Consider the following 20,687-nt stretch of genomic DNA (forward strand, 5'->3'; position numbering starts at 1 on the left):
TTTTTTGATGGAGTCTCACTCTGTCGCCCAGTCTGGGATGCAGTGGCACAATCTTGGCTCACTGAGAGGAGGTTCTCTTGAACCTCTGCCTTCTGGGTTCAAGAGATTCTCCTGCTTCAGCCTCCTGAGTAGCTGGGATTACAGGCATGTGCCACGATGTCTGGCTACTTTTTGTATTTTTATTTTATTTTACTTTTAATTTATTTTTAAATTTTCATTTGTTTATTTTTCTTTTTTTCAGACAGAGTGTCGCTCTTGTTGCCCAGGCTGGAGTGCAGTGGCATGATCTTGTCTCATTGCAACCTCCACCCCCCAGGTTCAAGTGATTCTCCTGCCTCAACCTCCTGAGTAGCTGGGATTACAGGCATGTGCCACCATGCCTGGCTAATTTTGTATTTTTAGTAGAGATGGGGTTTCTCCATGTTGGTCAGGCTGGTCTCAAACTCCTGACCTCATGACCCACCTGCCTTCGCCTCCCAAAGTGCTGGGATTACAGGCACGAGCCACCACGCCCGGCCACACCTGGCTAATTTTTTTTTGTTGTTGTTGTTGTTTTGAGACCAAGTCTTGCTCTGTTGCCCAGGCTGGAGTGCAATAGTGTGATCTCCGCTCACTGCAATCTCTGCTTCCCAGGTTCAAGCTATTGTCCTGTCTCAGCCTCCTAAGTAGCTGGGATTACAGGTGTGCGCCACCACACCTGGCTAATTTTTGTATTTTTAGTAGAGATGGGGTTTCAACATGTTAGTCAGGCTGGTCTCAAACTCCTGACCTCAGGTGATCCGCCCACCTTGGCCTCCCAAAGTTCTGGGATTATAGGCGTGAGCTACCATGCCCAGCCTTGGCCTCCTAAAGTGCTGGGATTACGGGCATGAGCCACCGCGCCTGCCAATTTTTTGTATTTTTTGCAGAGTTAAGGTTTTGTCATGTTGCCCAGGCTGGTCTCAAACTCCTGGGCTCAAGTGATCTGCCCACTTCGGCCCCCCAGTGTTGGGATTTTGGGTAAGCCACCATGCCCCATCGAGTACAGTACTCATATTACCCCGGTCTTAGTCACCTCAGGCTGCTATGACAAATACCATAGACTGGATGGCTTAAGCAGTAGCCATCTCACTGATCTGGGGGCTGGAAGTCCAAGACCAGGGTCCCAGCATGGTGAGGTTGTTGGTGAGGGCCACCTTTCTGGTTTATAGATGGCTGCTTTCTTGCTGTATCCTCACCTGGCAGAGAGAGAGATCATCTCCCCAGTGTCTCTTATAAGAGCACTAATTCCATTCATCAGGGCTCCATTTTCATGACCTAATTATCTCCCAAAGTCCCCACCTCCTAATACCATCAAATTAGGGATTAGAGATTCAACATACGAATTTTTTTTTTTTTTTTTTTTTTGAGATGAAGTCTCGCTGTGCCACCCAGGCTGGAGTGCAGTGGCGCGATCTCAGCTCATTGCAACCTTTACTTCCCAGGTTCAAGCAATTCTCCTGCCTCAGCCTCCCAAGTAGCTGGGACTACAAGCATGTGCCACCATGCCCGGCTAATTTTTGTATTTTCAGTAGAGACGGGGTTTCACCACATTGGCCAGGCTGTTCTCAAACTCCTGACCTCAGGTGATCCACCCACCTTGGTCTCCCAAAGTTCTGGGATTACAGGCATGAGCCATCACACCCGGCCCAACATATGAATTTTGATGAAACACAGACATTCAGTCCATAGCACCCCCAATTTACAATGAGGAAAAGGAAACCTAAGCCTCAAGTTTTTTGTACGTTTTCAGATCCCTTCGCTAACCCCAAATTAAGATTCCTGCCTGAAGGGCTAGAACCTGGGACCATGCTGGAGCTGTGGAGACCTGGGGCCTGGGAGTGAATGTTTGCTGAGTGAATGAATAAGCCCCGCACGTGGTTGCAACCAAGGTTGCCTTGCACTCAGGCTCTCCTCAGAGATAAGCCTGATGCAGAATGTGCTCATCGAAAAAGGGATAAACAAATGATGTACGTACCTATCAGTTCCTCAGTTAGGAGCATGAGCCTCTGACTCCCTTTCTCCAGTGAGGCAATCACATGACAGCCCCTAGATGTCCATGTCGTGCTGTGGTCATGCCTTATAAGCGCACAAGCCCGGGACTGAATCCCACCTCTGCCTCTTTCTTAGCTTTGTGACCTTGATCAAGTCACAGAACTGTTTTGTTTCTGTTCCTATCTGAAAAAGGGTAAAAAACAATCCCTATCTTACAGGTGGTTTTTTTTTTTTTTTTTAATGGAGTCTCACTCTGTTGCCCAGGCTGGAGTGCAGTGGCATGGTCTCAGCTCAATGAAACCTCCGCTTCCTGGGTTCAAGTGATCCTCCTGCCTCAGCCTCCTGAGTAGCTTGGAATACAGGTGCCCACCACCACACCTGGCTAATTTTGTGTTTTTTTTGTAGAGACAGGGTTTCACTATGTTAGCCAGGCTGGTCTCGAACTCCTGACCTTAGGTGATCCACCTACCTCGGCCTCCCAAAGTGCTAGGATTTCAGATGTGAGCCACTGTGCCCAGCTACAGGGTTTTTGAGAGGGTAAAAGAATCAACAGAGGCAACGTGTTTGGCTCATAGTAAAGAAGCAGTGGCTGTTACTGCTATTTCAGCTTTAACGTGGGGACACAGAGCACACTGTNTTTTTTTTAATGGAGTCTCACTCTGTTGCCCAGGCTGGAGTGCAGTGGCATGGTCTCAGCTCAATGAAACCTCCGCTTCCTGGGTTCAAGTGATCCTCCTGCCTCAGCCTCCTGAGTAGCTTGGAATACAGGTGCCCACCACCACACCTGGCTAATTTTGTGTTTTTTTTGTAGAGACAGGGTTTCACTATGTTAGCCAGGCTGGTCTCGAACTCCTGACCTTAGGTGATCCACCTACCTCGGCCTCCCAAAGTGCTAGGATTTCAGATGTGAGCCACTGTGCCCAGCTACAGGGTTTTGAGAGGGTAAAAGAATCAACAGAGGCAACGTGTTTGGCTCATAGTAAAGAAGCAGTGGCTGTTACTGCTATTTCAGCTTTAACGTGGGGACACAGAGCACACTGTGACAACATGGGACTGACAACATGGGGCTTCCCAGAAAACCTACTGATGCCAGCCTCCTGGCCCTTCTCTTTTCTTTTCTTTCTTTCCTTCTTTCTTCCTTCTTTCTTTCTTTCTTTTCTTTCTTTTTTTTTTTTTTTTGGGACAGAGTCTCACTCTGTTGCCCAGGCTAGAGTGCAGTGGTGCGATCTCAGCTCACTGCAAGCTCCACCTCCCGGGTTCACGCCATTCTCCTGCCTCAGCCTCCTGTGTAGCTGGGACTACAGGCACTCGCCACCATGCCCGGCTAATTTTTTGTATTTTTAGTAGCGACAAGACTTCACTGTGTTAGCCACAATGGTCTTATCTCCTGACCTGGTGATCCACCCGCCTCGGCCTCCCAAAGTGCTGGGATTACAGGCGTGAGCCACTGCGCCCAGCCTCCTTTCAGCCCTTTTCTCCAAGCATCCTCACCTCTGGTTGGGGTCTTTTAGGCAGCCCAAACAATTGAACAAGTTGGTACCAACTTGAAGAGATAGGAGGCTGGTGTCCCGCTGAATGCCCGTTGAATGATGGACAGTCCTCTTCAAGGTTATGTGTTCGTTATTTCACCAGCAACCTGGGGTGGTGGAATCACCAGACCATTTGCCACCTAGTCCACTTGAGGCAAAATGCAGCAATCCAACTGGCCTCAGCATCCTCATCGATGACATGAGAATGATAACCATGGTGGTAAATGTGATAAGTTGTCAAGGGTGTTTCATTGTAAATTGCCTAGGGCATGTGTGTGTATATATATATATAATTTTATTTATTTATTTTTGAGACAGAGTTTTGTTCTTGTCGCCCAGGCTAGAGTACAATGGTGCAATCTCGGCTCACTGCAACCTCCACTTCACGGGTTCAAGCGATTCTCCTGCCTCAATCTCCCGAGTAGCTGGAATTACAGGTGCCCGCCACCACACCCAGCTAATTTTTGTATTTTTAGTAGAGATGGGGTTTCACCACTTTGGCTAGCCTGGTCTCAAACTCCTGACGTCAGGTGATTCGCCCACCTCAGCCTCCCAAAGTGCTGGGATTACAGGCGTGAGCCACCATGCCCAGCCTGACATTTATGTTTATTCGGCCTTCACTACATGGTTTACAGACATTATTCATTATAATCCCCCACCCCCCGCCATTTTTTTTTTTTTAGATGGAGTCTTTGTTGCCCAGGCTGGAGCGCAGTGGTACAATCTCAGCTCACTGCAACCTCCTCTTCCAGGGTTCAAGGGATTCTCCTGCCTCAGCTTCCTGAGTAGCTGAGACTACAGGCACACTGAATCACCATGCCTGGCTAATTTTTGTATTTTTAGTAGAGACAGGGTTTCACCATGTTGGCCAGGCTGGTCTCGAACTCCTGACTCAAGCAAGCCTCGCACCTTGGCCTCTCAAAGTGCTGGGATTACAGGTGTGAGCCACCACGCCCGTATTTCATTAAAATCCTTAAGTCAAACTTTATGTGGATGCAGTTTCCTGATCCTTATCTTACAAATGAAGAAATTGATACTGCTAAATTGCCAGGGTCACACAGCCAGTGAGTGGCAGGGCTGGGGACCTTGGTCCTCCTAATATCACCTTAGTGACATAAGCACCACACCATCCAGCCTCCCTAAATTGCCAGGCACAGCCTCTCACTGCCTCTAGCCCATGATCTTGCATCTATCCCAGGTGTCTTAAGGGTTGATTTCCCACTAAGCAGAAATGTCTGATGGCCACTGAATTCTGTTTTCAGATCTGGACAAAAGCATCTACCTTCTTCATGCCAGAGGCTTTCTTTTTTCTTTTTTTCTTTTTTTTTTTTTGGCAAGATCTTGCTCTATCGCCCAGGCTAGAGTGCAGTAGCACAATCATGGCTCACTGCAGCCTCAGTCTCCTGGGCTCAAGCAAGCCTCCCACCTCAGCCTCCTAAGTAGCTGGAAACACACACCTGTGTCACTACACCTCACCAATTTTTTGATTTTTTGTAGAGATAGGATCTCACAGGCTGGGTGTGGTGGCTCGTGCCTATAATCCCAGCACTTTGGGAGGCTAAGGTGGGTGGATCATTTGAGGCCAGGAGTTCGAGACCAGCCTGGCTGACATTGCAAAACTCCATCTCTATTTTAAAAAATACAAAAAAATTAGCTGGGCAGGGTGGCACATTCCTGTAATCCCAGCTACTCAGGAGGCTGTGGCATGAGAATCACTTGAACCTGGGAGGCAGAGGTTGCAGGGATCCAGGATTGTGCCACTGCACTCCAGCCTGGGTGACAAAGTGAGAACTTGCTCAAAAAAAAAAGAAAAAAAAAAAGAGAGAGAGATGGAATCTCACTGTGTTGCCCAGGCTGGTCTAGAACTCCTGAACTCAAGGAATCCTCCCACCTCAGCCTCCTGAAGTGCTGGGATTACAGCTGTCAGCGACCATGCACAGCTGAGTTGTCTTTTTGTTTGTTGATCTCAGAGTAGTGAGGAGGGAGAAGGCACCCAGAGAAGGAAGAGTCTGAGAGCTTCTGCAGGTTCAGGTGCATTTTGTTCCCCTTTAAAGTCTCCCTTGAAGCAGAGACAGAGGAAAGCGTAGGAGGCCATGTAAAGCACACAGACTCTGGAGACAGAACTGCTACTTTGGGCAAGTCGCTTCATTCTGAGCTTCGGTTTCTCATCTGTAAAATGGGCATGATGAAACCAATCTTCCAGAATTACTGTGAGAATTAAATAGGTAAATGCAGACTGTGTGCAGTGGCTCACACCTATAATCCCAGCACTTTGGGAGGCCGAGGCAGGAGGAGGATCACTCGAGTCCAGGAGTTGGAGACCAGCCTGGACAACATGAGACCCCATCTCTACAAAAAATTTTAAAAATTAGCCAGGTGTAGGGATGTATACCTGTGGTCTCAGTTACTTGGGGGACTGAGGCCAGAGGATCATTTAAGCCCAGGAGCTGGAGAGCTGGAGGCTGCAGTGAGCCATAATCATGCTATTATCTTCCAGCCTGCGCAAGACAGTCAGATCCTGTCTCAAAAAAAAAAAAAAAAAAAAAAAAAAAAAGGTAAACACAGCTCTGGGTTCTTGTCTCTCCTAGAATACTTACCACAGTGCATTTAAATATTTAAAATTTGGTTCACTGTTATATCCCCAGTTCCTAAGATTGTGTCTGGCACAAATGCTTGTGGAAGAGATAACATTTGTAAAGATGAAGTCTGCCAAGCTCACAGCTGATCTGAAATAAATTAAAAATATATACACATGTGTGTATGTGTGCATGTGTGTAAAATGAAGAGGATTAAGAAGGAAATCTGAGAGAACTCTTGAGAGAGTCCTCCAGGAATTAATGGGGCAGGTAGTGATAAATGAACACTCTTTGGATCATGAGCTATGGATTCAAATGTAGGCTCTTCACCAGTCCTGAGGCAGTATCATGGATATGCATAGCTGGTCTGTCTGGTTAATCTCCCCTTTCCTAGTAGGTCTTCTAAGCTGCCTCAAATCCTTTCTAGAAATATCCCTGGCAAAGATTCTCTCCTTAACTAAACTCTAGGCTCCCCTGAACTTTTCAACTAGGCCTTGACTTTTGGACTTCTGTGTTCATCTTTACATTGTCCAGTTTTTTGTTTTGTTTTTAGGGACAGGGCCTCGCTGTGTTACCCAGGCTGGAGTGCAGGTGGCATGATCATCACTCACTGCAGCCTCAAACTCCTGGCCTCAAGTGATCTTCCTGCCTCAGCCTCCAGAGTAGCTGGGACTACAGCACATGCCAGCTAATTCTTTAATTTTTTGTAGAGATGGGGTCTCACTATGTTGCCCAGGCTGGTCTTGAACTCCTGGGCTCAAGTGATCCTCCTGCCTAAACCTCCCAAAGTGCCGGGATTACAGGTGTGAGCCACTGCCCCTGGGCCACACTGTCCGCTTTTGGTAAGAATCCTGCTAAGTTGGTTTAGCTAGACTCCCCCATTCTCCATACCTGATTGTCAATATCTTTTTTTTTTTTTTCCTTTTTTGAAACGGAGTCTCACTGTGTCTCCCAGGCTGGAGTGCAACGGCACAATCTTGGCTCACTGCAACCTCCACCTCCGGGGTTCAAGTGATTCTCGTGCCTCAGCCTCCTGAATAGCTGGGATTACAGGCACCCACCACCAAGCCTGGCTAATTTTGGTATTTTTGTAGAGACGGGGTTTCACCACGTTGGCTAGGCTGGTCTTGAACTCCTGACCTCAGGTAATCCACCCGACTCGGCCTCCCAAAGTGCTGAGATTACAGGCGTGAGCCACTGCACCCAGCCCTGATTGTCAATATCTCATCAGGTTCCTCATTCTCCACAATTCCTCAGGTGATGTGTGATCACCTTGGCCTGTCTTCAGCCAGAATCTTGTTAGATGGGTTTAAGCCAGAATCCTCTTTTATCTCTGATGCAGTTTCCTATGCATTGGCCCTCAATCAGTGGATCCTTGCTCCTTCCTTATAAATTCCCATTGCCCATGCTGAATTCTGAATTGAGCCCAAATACTCTCCCCGACCGCAAAACCCACTGCAGTGGTCCCTACATCCATCATGGTGCCAGTAAAGTCGGCCTTATACTCGTTTTAACAAGTGTCATTCAATATTTTTTAACATCTTATACATAAAACTCCAGCCAAGCGAGGTCCTGATTCTTCTCTGTGTCTCCGGTTCCCATCTGTGAGAAGGGTTTTGGGCAGCCTTTCATGAAAGCACCTGGAAGCCAGAGGGGGGGCTTTTGACACAGATGGGGAAGGGCGGAGGCGCTGGGTTTGAGCAGCATTAGCCCAGAAATGCAGAACTGCCACTGGAAACCCCCCTAAAAGGCAGGACACTTTTAAAGAAAATAAAGGTGAATTCCAGGCATGAGCTTTCGACGGGGAATGGGGCTTCTCCGACTCGCCCACCCCCTTCTCCCCAGGTGCGCAGCCTGCGCCGCCCACCCCGGGCGCGGCGAGGCGACGGGAGCCGCGCTCTCTAGGACCCGAGGAGGAAGAGCTGCAGGGAGACGGTGCCTCCAGCGGGTGCTGCCGCGAGCGGCCGGCCGAGGGGCTGGAAATGAAAGTAAAGCGCTCCAGAGCCACATGGACGGAGCTGCCGGGGCGGCGGCGCCGGGAGCAGGATGCGGCCGCCCGTAATTAAATAACATTTACTCTTATTATTACTAATAATAATAACGTAATCATACCTCTAGTCATAGCATACCATTTATCGGGCTCGGCGCAGGCCCGCGGGGAGCGCAGCCCGGCGGAGGTAAGTGCTTGGCGCGGCCCGAGCCCCCCGGGGCAGAGGTCGGGGCCACCGCGTCCAGGGCCGCCCGCGCGCGAGGGTTCGGGGACGCCCGGGCCGGGCCGGGCTGGGCTGGGGAAGAGGCGCGGAGAGCCCTGTCCAGGCCGGGGCCGCGCGCTGAGCCACCTGGAAAGTGGGATTTTGCAAAAAATAAATCGTCTCTAAACCCCATTTCCTTCCTCCTTTTGGGGATCCCGGTCCCCATGCCCTGCCCCAAAGTTTCAAAGTTACCGTGCGGCCGGGGGCACCTGGCGCTGGGGAGACTTGGCCGCCCCTGCAGCCCCCAGGAGGTGTCTTGAGATTTTCGTGGGGCCTCTCTCTTCGGCATCCGGAGCTTCTGGGGCGCCCGGATGCTTTGTCGACCCCGCGCAGAGGGTCTCGGGGGCTGGCAGGGGCGTCGCTGGCAGGGCCCCCCTTCCTTTTGTGTTCGCCTTGGCCCCGCAGCACCCGCAGTTGGAGGGGCCGCGTCGAGGGCCGGGGAGCGGGGCCGCCCGACGGGCCGCCCCTTTCGGCTGCGGCGTCCACGCGAGCCCGGGGATCCGGGGCCTGCAGCCGGGCCCGCGGGAAGGGGGCGGCAGGACAGGGGGGCGCGGTCTGGGCTTGCTGGACAGGGGGGCGTTTCCGGTCGCAGGATCAGTCTGTGGACTCCGAGGCCTGTGGGAGGCCCGCGGCAGTTCAGGGAGTGCTAGGGGGCCGCGGATCCCGGCTCTGGCGCCTGCGGAGGGGGCGCCCTGACGGGGCTGGGGCCTGGGAGCCGCCGACCCCGGCCTTATACCCCCATCCTGCCCGCAGCGAGCCTGGGGGCCCCCCTCCGGGCTTGCTCCCTCCTCCTTTCCCCTTCTTTCTCCTTAACTCTGTCTGTTTTGGGTGTTTATAAGGCGCCTGGTTGGGGGGACTTTCACAGACAAAGCCGTTTTCCCAGGGGGAAAAATCATCATATAAAAAGAGCTCACTCTGATAGAACCCGATGGCTGTGTCGCCAGCAGGGAATTGAGGGGAAGACTAGCGGGCTAGGGCCCTGCGTGGGGAGTCTGGGGCTGGAAAGGGGCTGGGCCTGAGTGGGGAGCTGGTGGTCAGCGGTTTTATTTCTCGGATTGCTAGCTTTGGCATCAGACTTTGAACCCCAACTTCTTGCCATATTCTTCAGCATCTGCAGTTCAGCCTGATGAAAATAGCAGCATGCAGATCCTTGAATTTTCACACAAATGAGATAATTATAGTACATATAGCAACTGTGTTGGACACAAAATGCTGGCGGATGGAATCTTTAGTTCTACTACCAATACTTCCCCCACACACGTACAGCCATCCCCTCCGTGGTGGTCTTCTTTGCAAGCGTGTTCACCTCCCACAGAAGTTGGACTGCAAGGTGGAAATGACACCTGGTCAACACTCGGATGGAGCATGTTTGAGAGGTGGGGAGACTTAAGGTGGGAAGAAGGAACCTGTCCAGGAGGGATGAGATCTGTCCAGGAGGGATGAGATCTGTCCAGGAGAGAGAGACTTTGTTGTCCCTGAGCTGGGATAAAGTTTCTGTTCCGTAGGTGCTGTGTGTTCTTAGCTGCTGGCTTTTCTATAGGATAGACAGGAATGGAGGTTTTGATAGATTATTGCGGGGCTAAGAAGCTTGGTGGGATGCGCTGGTGTCTCGAGTCTTAGTAGGAAAGCTGAGACGTCGGTTGAGACATGGATAGAGAATCTGAAAATAATCCCTCAATCTGAAAATAATAACCCCTTAAATATCACTTTTTAGTTTATAACAAAAGGGCTTTCACATGTGTTGGCTCATCTGTCCTCCACAGCAACTGTGTCAGGTAGACATTTTCCAGATGAAAAACTTTAGGCCGAATTGTGAGTCTTGCTGGAAAGTCAGATAGCAGAGGTAGGATTCCCACCCAGTTTTCTGGCTCCGAATCGTCACCCTTTCCCAGAGTCCTGGGCCACCTTAGCAAGTTACTTTTCTTTTTATTTTTTATTTTATTTTATTTTTTTGAGACGGAGTCTCCCTCTGTCGTCCAGGCTGGAGTGCAGTGGTGCGATCTTGGCTCACTGCAAGCTCCGCCTCCTAGGTTCACGCCATTCTCCTGCCTCGGCCTCCCAAAGTGCTGGGATTACAGGCGTGAGCCACCCTGCCTGGCCTTCTTTTCATTTTTTATTTTGAGACAAGGTCTCACTCTGTCACCCAGGCTGGAGTACAATAGCACAATTGTAACTCAGTCTGCTGGCTCAGCTCAGGCAATCCTCCTGCTTCGGCCTCCCAAAGGGATAGGGTTACAGGCATGAGCCACCAAACCTGGCTGCTACAAGTTTCTTTCTTTCTTTCTTTTCTTTCTTTTCTTTCCTTTTTTTCCTTTCTTTCTTTTTTTTGACAGAGTCTCACTCTGTTACCCAGGCTGGAGTGCAGTGGCACGATCTTAGCTCACTGCAACCTCTGCCTCCTGGGTTCAAGTGATTCCTGGGCTCAACATATCTGGATTGAAATGAACTCCTGGGCTCAACGTATCTGCCCACCTCGGCCTCCCAAAGTGCTGGGATTACAGGTGTGAGCCACCTCATGCCCATCTGCAAGTTACTTTTCAAGTGCCTCTTGTGAGATGCTGTGGGGCAGGTTTGCAATAAACTTTGTCATTTATTATCTGGCTGGAAAGAGAAACTTCACTCTAGTGAATCAATGAGAACACAAGAATTATGGTGTCAATGCGGTGGGAGTGGAGAGAAGAGAGCTCAAGGTTACCTGAAAAAGTTAGAGAAGGCTTCTTCTAGGAAGTAGAATTTGAACTTGAAAGAATGGGGAGGCTTGCCAGGGTGGGTTAGCCACAATTGCTTCTGTGCTGGAAGGTTGACTTACATTCTCTGTAATTGTTTTAGTAGCTCCATGAGGGGTAGGCACTGTAATCTCCATTTCACAGATGAAGAAATTGAGGAACACAGGATTTGTGTGCCCAGCCCAAGGTCAATCTGCAGGATTTGAATCCAGGCCTTCTTGACTCTTGAGTGTGCTCCTGACCTCTGCACCACCTTCCTCTCAGATACGTAAGCAACAACAGGGACTGGCCTGTAATCCCAGCACTTTGGGAAGCCGAGGCAAGCTGATCACTTGAGGTCACGAGTTCAAGACCAGATCTGGCAACATGGTGAAACGCAGTCTCCACTAAAAACACAAAAATTGGCCGGCTGTGGTGGCTCATACCTGTAATCCCAGCACTTTGGGAGGCCGAGGCAGGCGGATCACGAGATCAAGAGATTGAGACTATCCTGGCCAACATGGTGAAACCCCGCCTCTACTAAAAGTACAAAAATTAGCTGGGTGTGGCGGTGCATACCTATAATCCCAGCTACTTGGGAGGCTGAGGCAGGAGAATCGCTTGAACCCGGGAGGCGGAGGTTGCAGTAAGCCAACATTGCATCACTGCACTCCAGCCTCGTGACAGAGTGAGACTCTGTCTCAAAAAAAAAAAAAAAAAAAATTAACTGGGCATGGTGGTGGGTGCCTGTAATCCCAGCTACTTGGGAGGCTGAGGCAGGAGAATCTCTTGAACCTGGGGGGTGGAGGTTGCAATGAGACAAGATCATGCCACTGCACTCCAGCTTGGGCGACAGAGTGAAACTCCGTCTCAAAAAACAAAAAGAGACCAGATGGTCTGAATTAGCAAATGCAACTAGGGTAGCACTGTCAGCAGGCTCCCCAAGACTAGGGAGTTCTCCTAAACTGGCTCTATGTCCCAGGGCCCCGCGGGACTGGCCCAGTGAAAGCACTCTCAATAGGTTTCTAACTGCAGAAAGCAGAATGGCAGTGGAAGGAGGACCGGTCCCTGAGCGTGGGGATTTGAGCAAGTTTGGTTCCTTAGTGCCTGCTAGGTGCTGGCTCAGCAACCTGGGGGAGCTTGGAGCTTGGGATGAGATAGATATGGACCATTAATGTGAGCTTCCCAAGGACAGGAAGTGGGTCTGATTCACCCTCTGTGCCTCCAGCCCCAGAGGCAGTGCCAGGATGACACACTCAGCCATTGTGTTGTCAAATTGAATTATGCCCCAGCGTAGAGGAGGAAGGTTTATTTTGCCCAAGAGTGGAAGGTCTTCCTAGAAGTGCCATTTGAACATCTGAAAGATAGGTTGAAAAGCCAGAGAAAGGGTGTTCTAAGCAGAGGCATTGAGATAGACAAAGGCAGGGATGTATAAAGAAAAACAGGTCACCTGGTACAGCCACAGTCTAGTGGGCACATAGGTGACTTTGAGTTCAAGTCAGGCTCTGCCATCGTGATCCTTTTGATTCTCTGGGCCTCAATTTCCCCTTCTAAAAAGGAGCCCTGAGATTTGATGATATTTGATGATAACCCATGCCTGGAGATTAGGATAAGAAACTCAGATGAAAGGAGCTAGAAGTGTTTAAAAATTTGTATTAATTTAGCAATCACTGGACCAGCAATCCTCTAGGCCCTGTTGCAAGTCCTTTTTCCTAAATTAGCTTATTTATTTACTTATTTATTTATTTATTTTGAGATGGAGTTTTGATCTTGTGGTCCAGGCTGGAGTACAATGGCGCAATCTCGGCTCACTGCAGCCTCTGCCTCCTGGGTTCAAGTGATCCTCCTGCCTCAGCCTCCCGAGTAGCTGGGATTACAGGTGTCCGTCACCATGCCCAACTAATTTTTGTATTTTCAATAGAGATGGGGTTTCGCCATGTTGGCCAGGCTGTTCTTGAACTCCTGATCTCAAGTGATCGACCCTCCTCGGCCTCCCAAAGTGCTGGGTTTACAGGCGTGAGCCCCCCGCGCCCAGACTTTATTTAATTCTTTCAACAGCCCTCTAGGGAGGCACTATAATTATCCCCATTTTACAGGTGAAGAAACTGTGACATAGAGAGATTCTGTGAAGTGCGCAAGGGGCAGAGCTGCAGAGCCAACCCAGGATGTCTGGCTCTGGAGCTGGCCTGGTGTGGGCCTGGGGAGGAGCCTCAGGGGAGACCTGAGGTTATTCAGACAGCAGGGTGTGGAGGTGCTGCAGCTCCAAGCTGGAGGCTCAGCTTGGGCTGATGATGGGCTGTGCATCAGCTCCCAGGAGCCTGCACAGAAGTCAGCTCCTTTCTTTTTTTTTTGAGACAGAGTCTCCCTCTGTCACCCAGGCTGGAGTGCAGTGGTGTGATCTTGGCTCACTGCAACCTCTGCCTCCCAGGTTCGAGCAGTTCTCCTGTTTCAGCCTCCCAAGTAGCTGGGATTACAGGCATGTGCCACCATACCCAGCTAATTTTTTTTTTTTTTTTTTTTTTGTATTTTTAGTAGAGATGGTGTTTCACCATGTTGGTCAGACTGGCCTCAAACTCCTGACCTCGTGATCCACCCGCCTCGGCCTCCCAAGTGCTGGGATTATAGGCATGAGGCACCATGCTGGGCCTGAAGTCAGCTCCTTTCATCACATTTCATGGCCCCTGGAAAACAAGCTCGTTTTCCTTCGTCTGTCAGCACCAGCTACAGACTCCTTCCCACCGAGTTCATTCCCCCCAGGGAGACTGTTTCTTTGCAGGCGTGTTGGTTATATTGGTGCCGTGTTGGTTGTGTTGGTGCTGTCTCCCCACCAGGCTATGGAGGCCCAGAGGGAGGGACATTCCTGCATTCAGAACCCTTGTTCCCTTAAGAAACATCTGGTAACTTCAGTTCTGCAGCATCACAGCTCCTCAGCATCAGAGGCTGAGACATGAACTTGGTGGTGATCGTGGGGATACGATCACCCATATAGCAGCATATAACACCCATATACCAGCAGCCCCCATATAGTTAACACCGCTCTATACCAGCATCGTGCTTGACATTTCCTATGCCTTCTCTTATTGAATCCACTTAACAGCTCTTCAAGGCCGGAGCAATCACTGGCAGCCCCATCTTGTAGATGAGGAGCCTAAGGCTCAGAAAGACTAAGTAACACTTCCAAGATCACAGAGCTGAGGTAGAGAAGGGAGTCACATGAAGCCATCTGGTGTCCAAGGTCTTAGCTGCCATGCAGGACACAGCCTTCAAGTTACTTCCAGTTTCCTCGAAGCTCTTTTCTTACCAGTCTGGAAATCCTAACTACCACCACCATTTGTGTCCTGCTGTGTCCACAGTCTCTCATTAATTGTCATGACAGTCTTTCGAGGTAAGGTAAGAGGTGTCCCTGTTTTCAGAAGAAAAAGACTGAGGCATCACCCCCGCACTGCTCTTCCTACCCAGTCCACACTGTGGTTCGGGAGGGGAACAGGGTATTGGATTCCCTGAGACCAAGAACTGTGTCTTCTGATTGGTTTGTGTTACTGAAGTGCTGGGGTCGGCTGATGATCATTCCTTGAGCACTTCCTGTGAGGGCTGCAGGGAAGGTGGGGGCTCTGGCCCTCCTGGGGTTTTCAGAGGTCGCCCTGGTTCAGCTATGTTCTTGCTCCCTGGAGCATCCCTGTGTCATCCCTCTCCCTCCACAGGCTGAGGAACGCAGGGCAGGGAGCCCAAAGTCCTGAATTTCATTCCCAACTCCTGTTCATGCTGGCTGTATGATGGAGGCACGATTATTTTGTCATTCTTGGCTTCTGTCTCCTTTTCTGTGAAATGGCCGTACTGATCCAGTCAAATCTGTGGCAGCGGTTGCAGTTGTGATCATTTAATAGCCTTCAGAATATTCCTGAATCTTCTTCACTGTCTGCCTTGATCCAGGCCTGGACTACTGCAGTAGCCTCGTAACCAATCTCCCAGTATCCTCCCTGTAGTAGCCAAAGGATCTTCTTGCAAAATAAATAAGCTCCTGTCACTCTTCTGCTGAAAAGTCTCCTGCAGTTTCCTGACACATGCAAAACACAGCCCTGGCTTCCGGCATGGCCTGTGAGTGGCTCTGGGACCAGCCTTGTCTGCCCCTTGCACTTTGCCTCCCACGTGGCTTGCCCTCACTCGGGCGCTGCAGCCACGCTGGCCTTCTGAGTTTTCCTGGAACATTATCAGCTTGTTCCCACCTCGGGGCCATTGCCTGTGCCCTGTCCCCTGCTAGGTAGGTGTCCTCTTACCCTACCTCCTGTCTTCCATGACTGGCTCCCTGTCTCTCTTAAATGCTAGCTTCCCCCTAACGGTCTTCCCTAAACTCCCAGTCTGCTTTCTTTCTTTTTTTCTTGTTTTGAGACAGTCTCGCTGGAGTGCAGTGGTATGATCTCGGCTCACTGCAACCTTGACCTCCTGGGTTCAAGTGATTCTCCTGCCTTAGCCTCCTGAGTAGCTGGGATTACAGGTGCCCACCACCACACCCGGCCTAATTTTTGTATTTTTAGTAGAGATGGGGTTTCACCATGTTGACCAGGCTGGTCTTGAACTCCTGGCCTCAAGTGATCCGCCCACCTCAGCCTCCCAAAGTGCTGGGATTACAGGCATGAACCACTGTGCCCGCCCCTAGTGTACTTTCCATCACTCCATGCCACGCTTCCTGCTTCAGCTTCCTTGTGACTCTGATCTCTATTTTTACTTGACGTGTGCATTTCATGCTGGTTTATTTGTCTTCCTGCCCATGGATGACAAGCTCCACCAGGGAAAGGACTTTATTAACCATGTTCCCCTAGCCCCTGGTAGGTCCCCTTGCACTAAAAGTGCTTCATGGTTATTTGCTGAATAAATAAATAATAGTAGCAGGTTGGCCACAGAATAGCCCTTGCCAGACAGCCCACTACTGGGCAGGGAAACTGCAAAGAAAAATCAACATTGACTGAAAACTTACAGGATAATTATGTCCGTAGTGAGTGCTCTCTACAGCACCCATTTCAGCAGAAACATGAATTTCTGACCCCTTCACGGGGAAGCACACCAGGTGGATCTGCAAAATTGTCTTGTCAGGTGTGTATCATCATCCCTGTCCCCCAAATGACAAAACTGAGGCTCAAGGAAGTGCCCTGAAAGCCAGTGTGGGACAGTGCTGGGATTTGAACCCAGGGCTGGTGGATTGCATGGCCCAGCCTGCCTCCCTGTCAGCACCAGGCACCAAAGCAAGCAGAGCAGCGCAGGAAACTGTCTTGATGCCACAAGGATTTTCAAGCTCCCTGGGAGTAGGAGCAGTGACTAACTGCTCAAGAGGAACAGGGTATGCCGCAGCATTAGACAGTCACTCTGAGCTATGGGCCTCTGGGTGACTCTGGCTTATTTTTTTAATACTTGCCTATAATTTCCAAAGCTTTTACAATGACCTTCTGTTACTGTTTTAAAAAGGGAGTTTTTTTTTTGGAGTCTCACTCTGTCACCCAGTCTGGAGTGCAGTGGCACGATCTCAGTTCACCACAGCCTGCGCCTCCTGGGTTCATGCCATTCTCCTGCCTCAGCCTCCTGAGTAGCTGGGACTACAGGTGCCTGCCACCACACCCGGCTAATTTTTTTGTATTTTTAGTAGAGACAGGGTTTCGCTGTGTTAGCCAGGATGGACTCAATCTTCTGACCTTGTGATTCGCCCACCTCGACCTCCCAAAGTGCTAGGATTACAGGCATGGGCCATCGCACTCGGCCAAGGAGTTGGTATATTTTAAGCATCTCACTTTAAGCACCACATCTGGTGGGTCTTAATGAAGAAGCTGGAGCAGGGCTGGATGCGGTCGCTCACGCCTGTAATCTCGGCACTTTGGAAGGTCGAGGTGTGTGGATCACTTGAAGTTAGGAGTTCAAGACCAGCCTTGCCAACATGGTGAAACCCGTCTCTACTAAAAATACAAAAAAATTAGCTTAACATGGTGGCGCATGCCTGTAGTCCCAGCTATTTGGAGGCTGAGACAGGAGAATCGCTTGAACCTTGGAGGTGGAGGTTGCACTGAGCCGAGATCGAGCCACTTCCCTCTAGCCTGGGCGTCAGAGCAAGACTCTGTCTCAAAAAAAAAAAAAAGAAAAAAAAGAAGCAGCTGGAGCCCAGGCCCCCTGGAGACAGAGATGTGGGTTTGAACCATTCCTGTGCACTTTGGCCCCAAGTTGTTGGCAGGGTAAGACAAGATTATGAAAGTAGAAGCCCTTTGTAACCAGAATGCTGCCGGCGGAAAAAGGAGTGTGCTTTGCTACTGACTCTTTGTTTAGTTTGTGGGACAGGGACCAGGGAGTTGGGGAGGTCTGGGGAAGTTTCCTGAACTTTGGTTTCTGTTCAAGGTGAGCCAGTTGACAAGAACACAAGCTGCAGGTTGCCATTTCACATTCATTCCTGGAGCCGGGAGCCCTGCCAGTAGCTCCAGCTTTCTTCCTCAGCAACAATGTGGCCTTGGACAAGTCACAGATCCCCACCACGCTTCACTTCTCTGTGAAAAGTGGGGTAACAAGCACCTAACTTTGATATGACTGGGTGGATAAATAATATGATTCATTAGAATAGGGTTTCTAAATCTTTTCAGACCTGTCATGTTTTTAAATGTATAAAGTGCCAGCCTAGGCAACATGGCAAAACCCTGTCTCTACAAAATATACAAAAAATTAGCCAAGCATGGTGTAGCGTGCCTGCGGTTCCAGCGACTCAGGACGCCGAAGGTGAAATGATTGCTGGAGCCCAGGAGGTGGAGGCTGCAGTGAGCTGAGATCCCGCCACTGCACTACAGCCTAGGTGGCAGAGCAGGACCCTGTCTCAAAAACAAAAGGTATAGACCAGGCGTGGTGGCTCACATCTGTAATCCCAGCACTTTGGGAAGCCGAGGCCGGCGGATCACTTGAGGCCAGGAGTTCGAGATCAGCCTGGCCAACATAGCGAAACCCCATCTCTACTAAAAATAAAAAATTAACTGGGCGTGGTGGCGGGTTCCTGTAATCCCAGCTACTTGGGAGGCTAAGGCAGGAGAATTGCTTGAACCTGGGAGGCAGAGGTTGCAGTGAGCCCGGATCGCGCCACTGCACTCCAGCCTGGGTGACAGAGTCTCACTCTGTCTCAAAAAAAAAAAAAGAAAAGTATAAAGTGAAATATGCAGGTTTACAAAGGAAAGCAGTTCTCCTGGATTATAGTATCAATTAAAACACCAAATCTAGCAGTCTAATGGAACTCCCCTAATTTCTTTTCTCTCTTTTGTTTTTTTTTCTCTGAGACGGAGTCTCACTCTGTTGCCAGGCTGGAGTGCAGTGGCATGATCTTGGCTCACTGAAACCTCTGACTCCCTGGTTCAAGCGATTCTCCTGCCTCAGCCTTCTGAGTAGCTGGGATTACAGGGACGCACCACCACACCTAGCTAATTTTTGTATTTTTAGTAGAGACGGGGTTTCACCGTGTTGGCCAGGATGGTCTCGATCTCCTGACCTCGTGATCCGCCTGCCTCGGCCTCCCAAAGCACTGGGATTACAGGCGTGAGCCAGTGTGCCTGGCCCAGAACTACCTTGTTTTATTTTATTTTATTTTTTTTGAGATGGAGTCTCGCTGTGTCGCCCAGGCTGGAGTGCAGTGGCACGATCTCGGCTCACTGCAAGCTCCGCCTCCTGGGTTCACGCCATTCTCCTGCCTCAACCTCTCGAGCAGCTGGGACTACAGGCGCCCGCCACCATGCCCGGCTAATTTTTTGTATTTTTAGTAGAGACGGGGTTTCACTGTGGTCTCGATCTCCTGACCTCAAGTGATCCGCCCGCCTCGGCCTCCCAAAGTGCTGGAATTATAAACATGAGTCACCGTGCCCGGTCGCACCCTTTTTTTTTTTTTTTTCAGCCTGCATTCATTCGTGTGTATGCGTGCATGCGTGCACTTGGGTTTTGAGCGGGGAAGTGACGTTGGCATATGCATTACACAGATATCCCTGACCACTAAATGGGAGCATATTGGAGGGGGCCTATTGGAAACTTGGCAAGAGATGTTGAGGACCGGAGAGATAGCTATGCTTGTGGAGAGGATATGAGGGACTGCAAGGTGGGGAAATATTTATGAGGTAAAGGTGGAAGAAACTGGGGGTTGGCTGAGAACAGGATGATGCTCAGAGCTGTGAATAGTCAGGGAATAATGGAAGAGGAGTAGGATTAGGGGAGAAGACGCTGAGTTCAGTTTGTAATGTGTTCAGTTGGAGAAACACCCAATCCAGCTGAGATGGCACCAAAGAGGACTTTGAACACAGAGGCATCTAAGTTGGGTCTTGAAGGATGAGTAGGAGTTGGGAAGGTGTGTGTGGCAGAGGCATTCCAGGTAGAGGGCCCAGGATTAAGAAAGGCGTGGAAGTCATAGGCAGCCTAGATGTTGGACTTTCAGGTACCACTACCCAGAAGATAAGAGATCTGGCCGGGCGCAGTGGCTCACGCCTGTAATCCCAGCACTTTGGGAGGCCGAGGCGGGCGGATCACGAGGTCAGGAGATCGAGACCATCCTTGCTAAAATGGTGAAACCCCATCTCTACTAAAAATACAAAAAAAGTTGCCGGGCATGGTGGCGGGTGCCTGTAGTCCCAGCTACTCGGGAGGCTGAGGCAGGAGAATGGCGTTAGCCCGGGAGGCGGAGCTTGCAGTGAACTGAGATGGCACAACTGCACTCCAGCTTGGGCGGCAGAGCGAGACTCCTTCTCAAAAAAACAAGAGAGATCTGAGGCTGAAATACTGGGGAGGGGTGGGCCTGGCAGGAGGAAGAGATAGGTGAGTCATTAACATGACTCATGTTATCATGAAATGTAAGAGCTCATCTTGGGAGCGGGTAGTGAAGAGAGCAGGAGCATTGTCCCTTAAATGGAAGCTTGGGAATGTTGGTCTTGAGACCTAGGCAGAGTAAGAAGAGCCTCTAACAGAGAAATCTGCTTCTTTTTTTGTTCCTCAACCATGCAAGGAGGCATCTCCATGACAATACATATAGATTCAATAGCTGCATTGTATTCCATGCTATGGATATAGTATAATTTAATTAATCAAGTTAATCTTTTAGTGGTAGACATTAAGTTTTCACCTTCTAGTTTTCACTTACTCTTAAAAATAATACATCCTCGGGAGGCTGAGGCAGGAGAATGGCGTGAACCCAGAAGGCGGAGCTTGCACTGAGCCAAGATGGCGCCACTGCACTCCAGCATGGGTGACGGAGCGAGACTCCGTCTCAAAAAAAAAAAAAAACATCCTAGCTGGGCGTAGTGGCTCATGCCTCCAATTCCAGCACTTTGGGAGGCTGAGGCGGGCAGATCGCCTGAGTCCAGGTGTTCAACACCAGCCTGGACCACGTGGTGAAACCTTGTCTCTACAAAAAATACAAAAAATTGGCCGGGCGCGGTGGCTCAAGCCTGTAATCCCAGCACTTTGGGAGGCCGAGACGGGCGGATCACTAGGTCAAGAGATCGAGACCATTCTGGCTAACACGGTGAAACCCCGTCTCTACTAAAAAAATACAAAAAACTAGCCAGGCGAGGTGGCGGGCGCCTGTAGTCCCAGCTACTCGGGAGGCTGAGGCAGGAGAATGGC

The 20,687-nt window shown here is 50.1% G+C and overlaps 2 protein-coding genes across 2 annotated transcripts in view; one reads left to right on the forward strand and one right to left on the reverse strand.

The window, feature by feature from the left end:
* Nucleotides 1-7,746: 7,746 nt before the first annotated feature.
* LOC108528446 (translation initiation factor IF-2-like) lies at nucleotides 7,747-9,640 on the reverse strand. Its single transcript, XM_017870240.1, has 5 exons — nucleotides 9,635-9,640; nucleotides 8,563-9,158; nucleotides 8,248-8,457; nucleotides 7,986-8,136; nucleotides 7,747-7,758 (listed from the first exon to the last, which is right to left on the reverse strand). The coding sequence occupies exons 1-5, from the start codon at nucleotides 9,638-9,640 to the stop codon at nucleotides 7,747-7,749; spliced, it is 975 nt and encodes a 324-aa protein (XP_017725729.1).
* The window catches only part of ZC3H7B (zinc finger CCCH-type containing 7B), a 65,990-nt gene continuing 53,151 nt past the window's right edge, over nucleotides 7,849-20,687 (forward strand). The window contains exon 1 of the mRNA XM_017870285.1: nucleotides 7,849-8,295. The gene's annotated coding sequence lies outside the window, so the exon portion shown is untranslated. The remainder of the gene's footprint in view (nucleotides 8,296-20,687) is intronic.

Source organism: Rhinopithecus bieti, unplaced genomic scaffold (assembly GCF_001698545.2).
Source record: "Rhinopithecus bieti isolate Rb0 unplaced genomic scaffold, ASM169854v2 scaffold_4967, whole genome shotgun sequence".
Taxonomy (NCBI): Eukaryota; Metazoa; Chordata; class Mammalia; order Primates; family Cercopithecidae; genus Rhinopithecus; species Rhinopithecus bieti.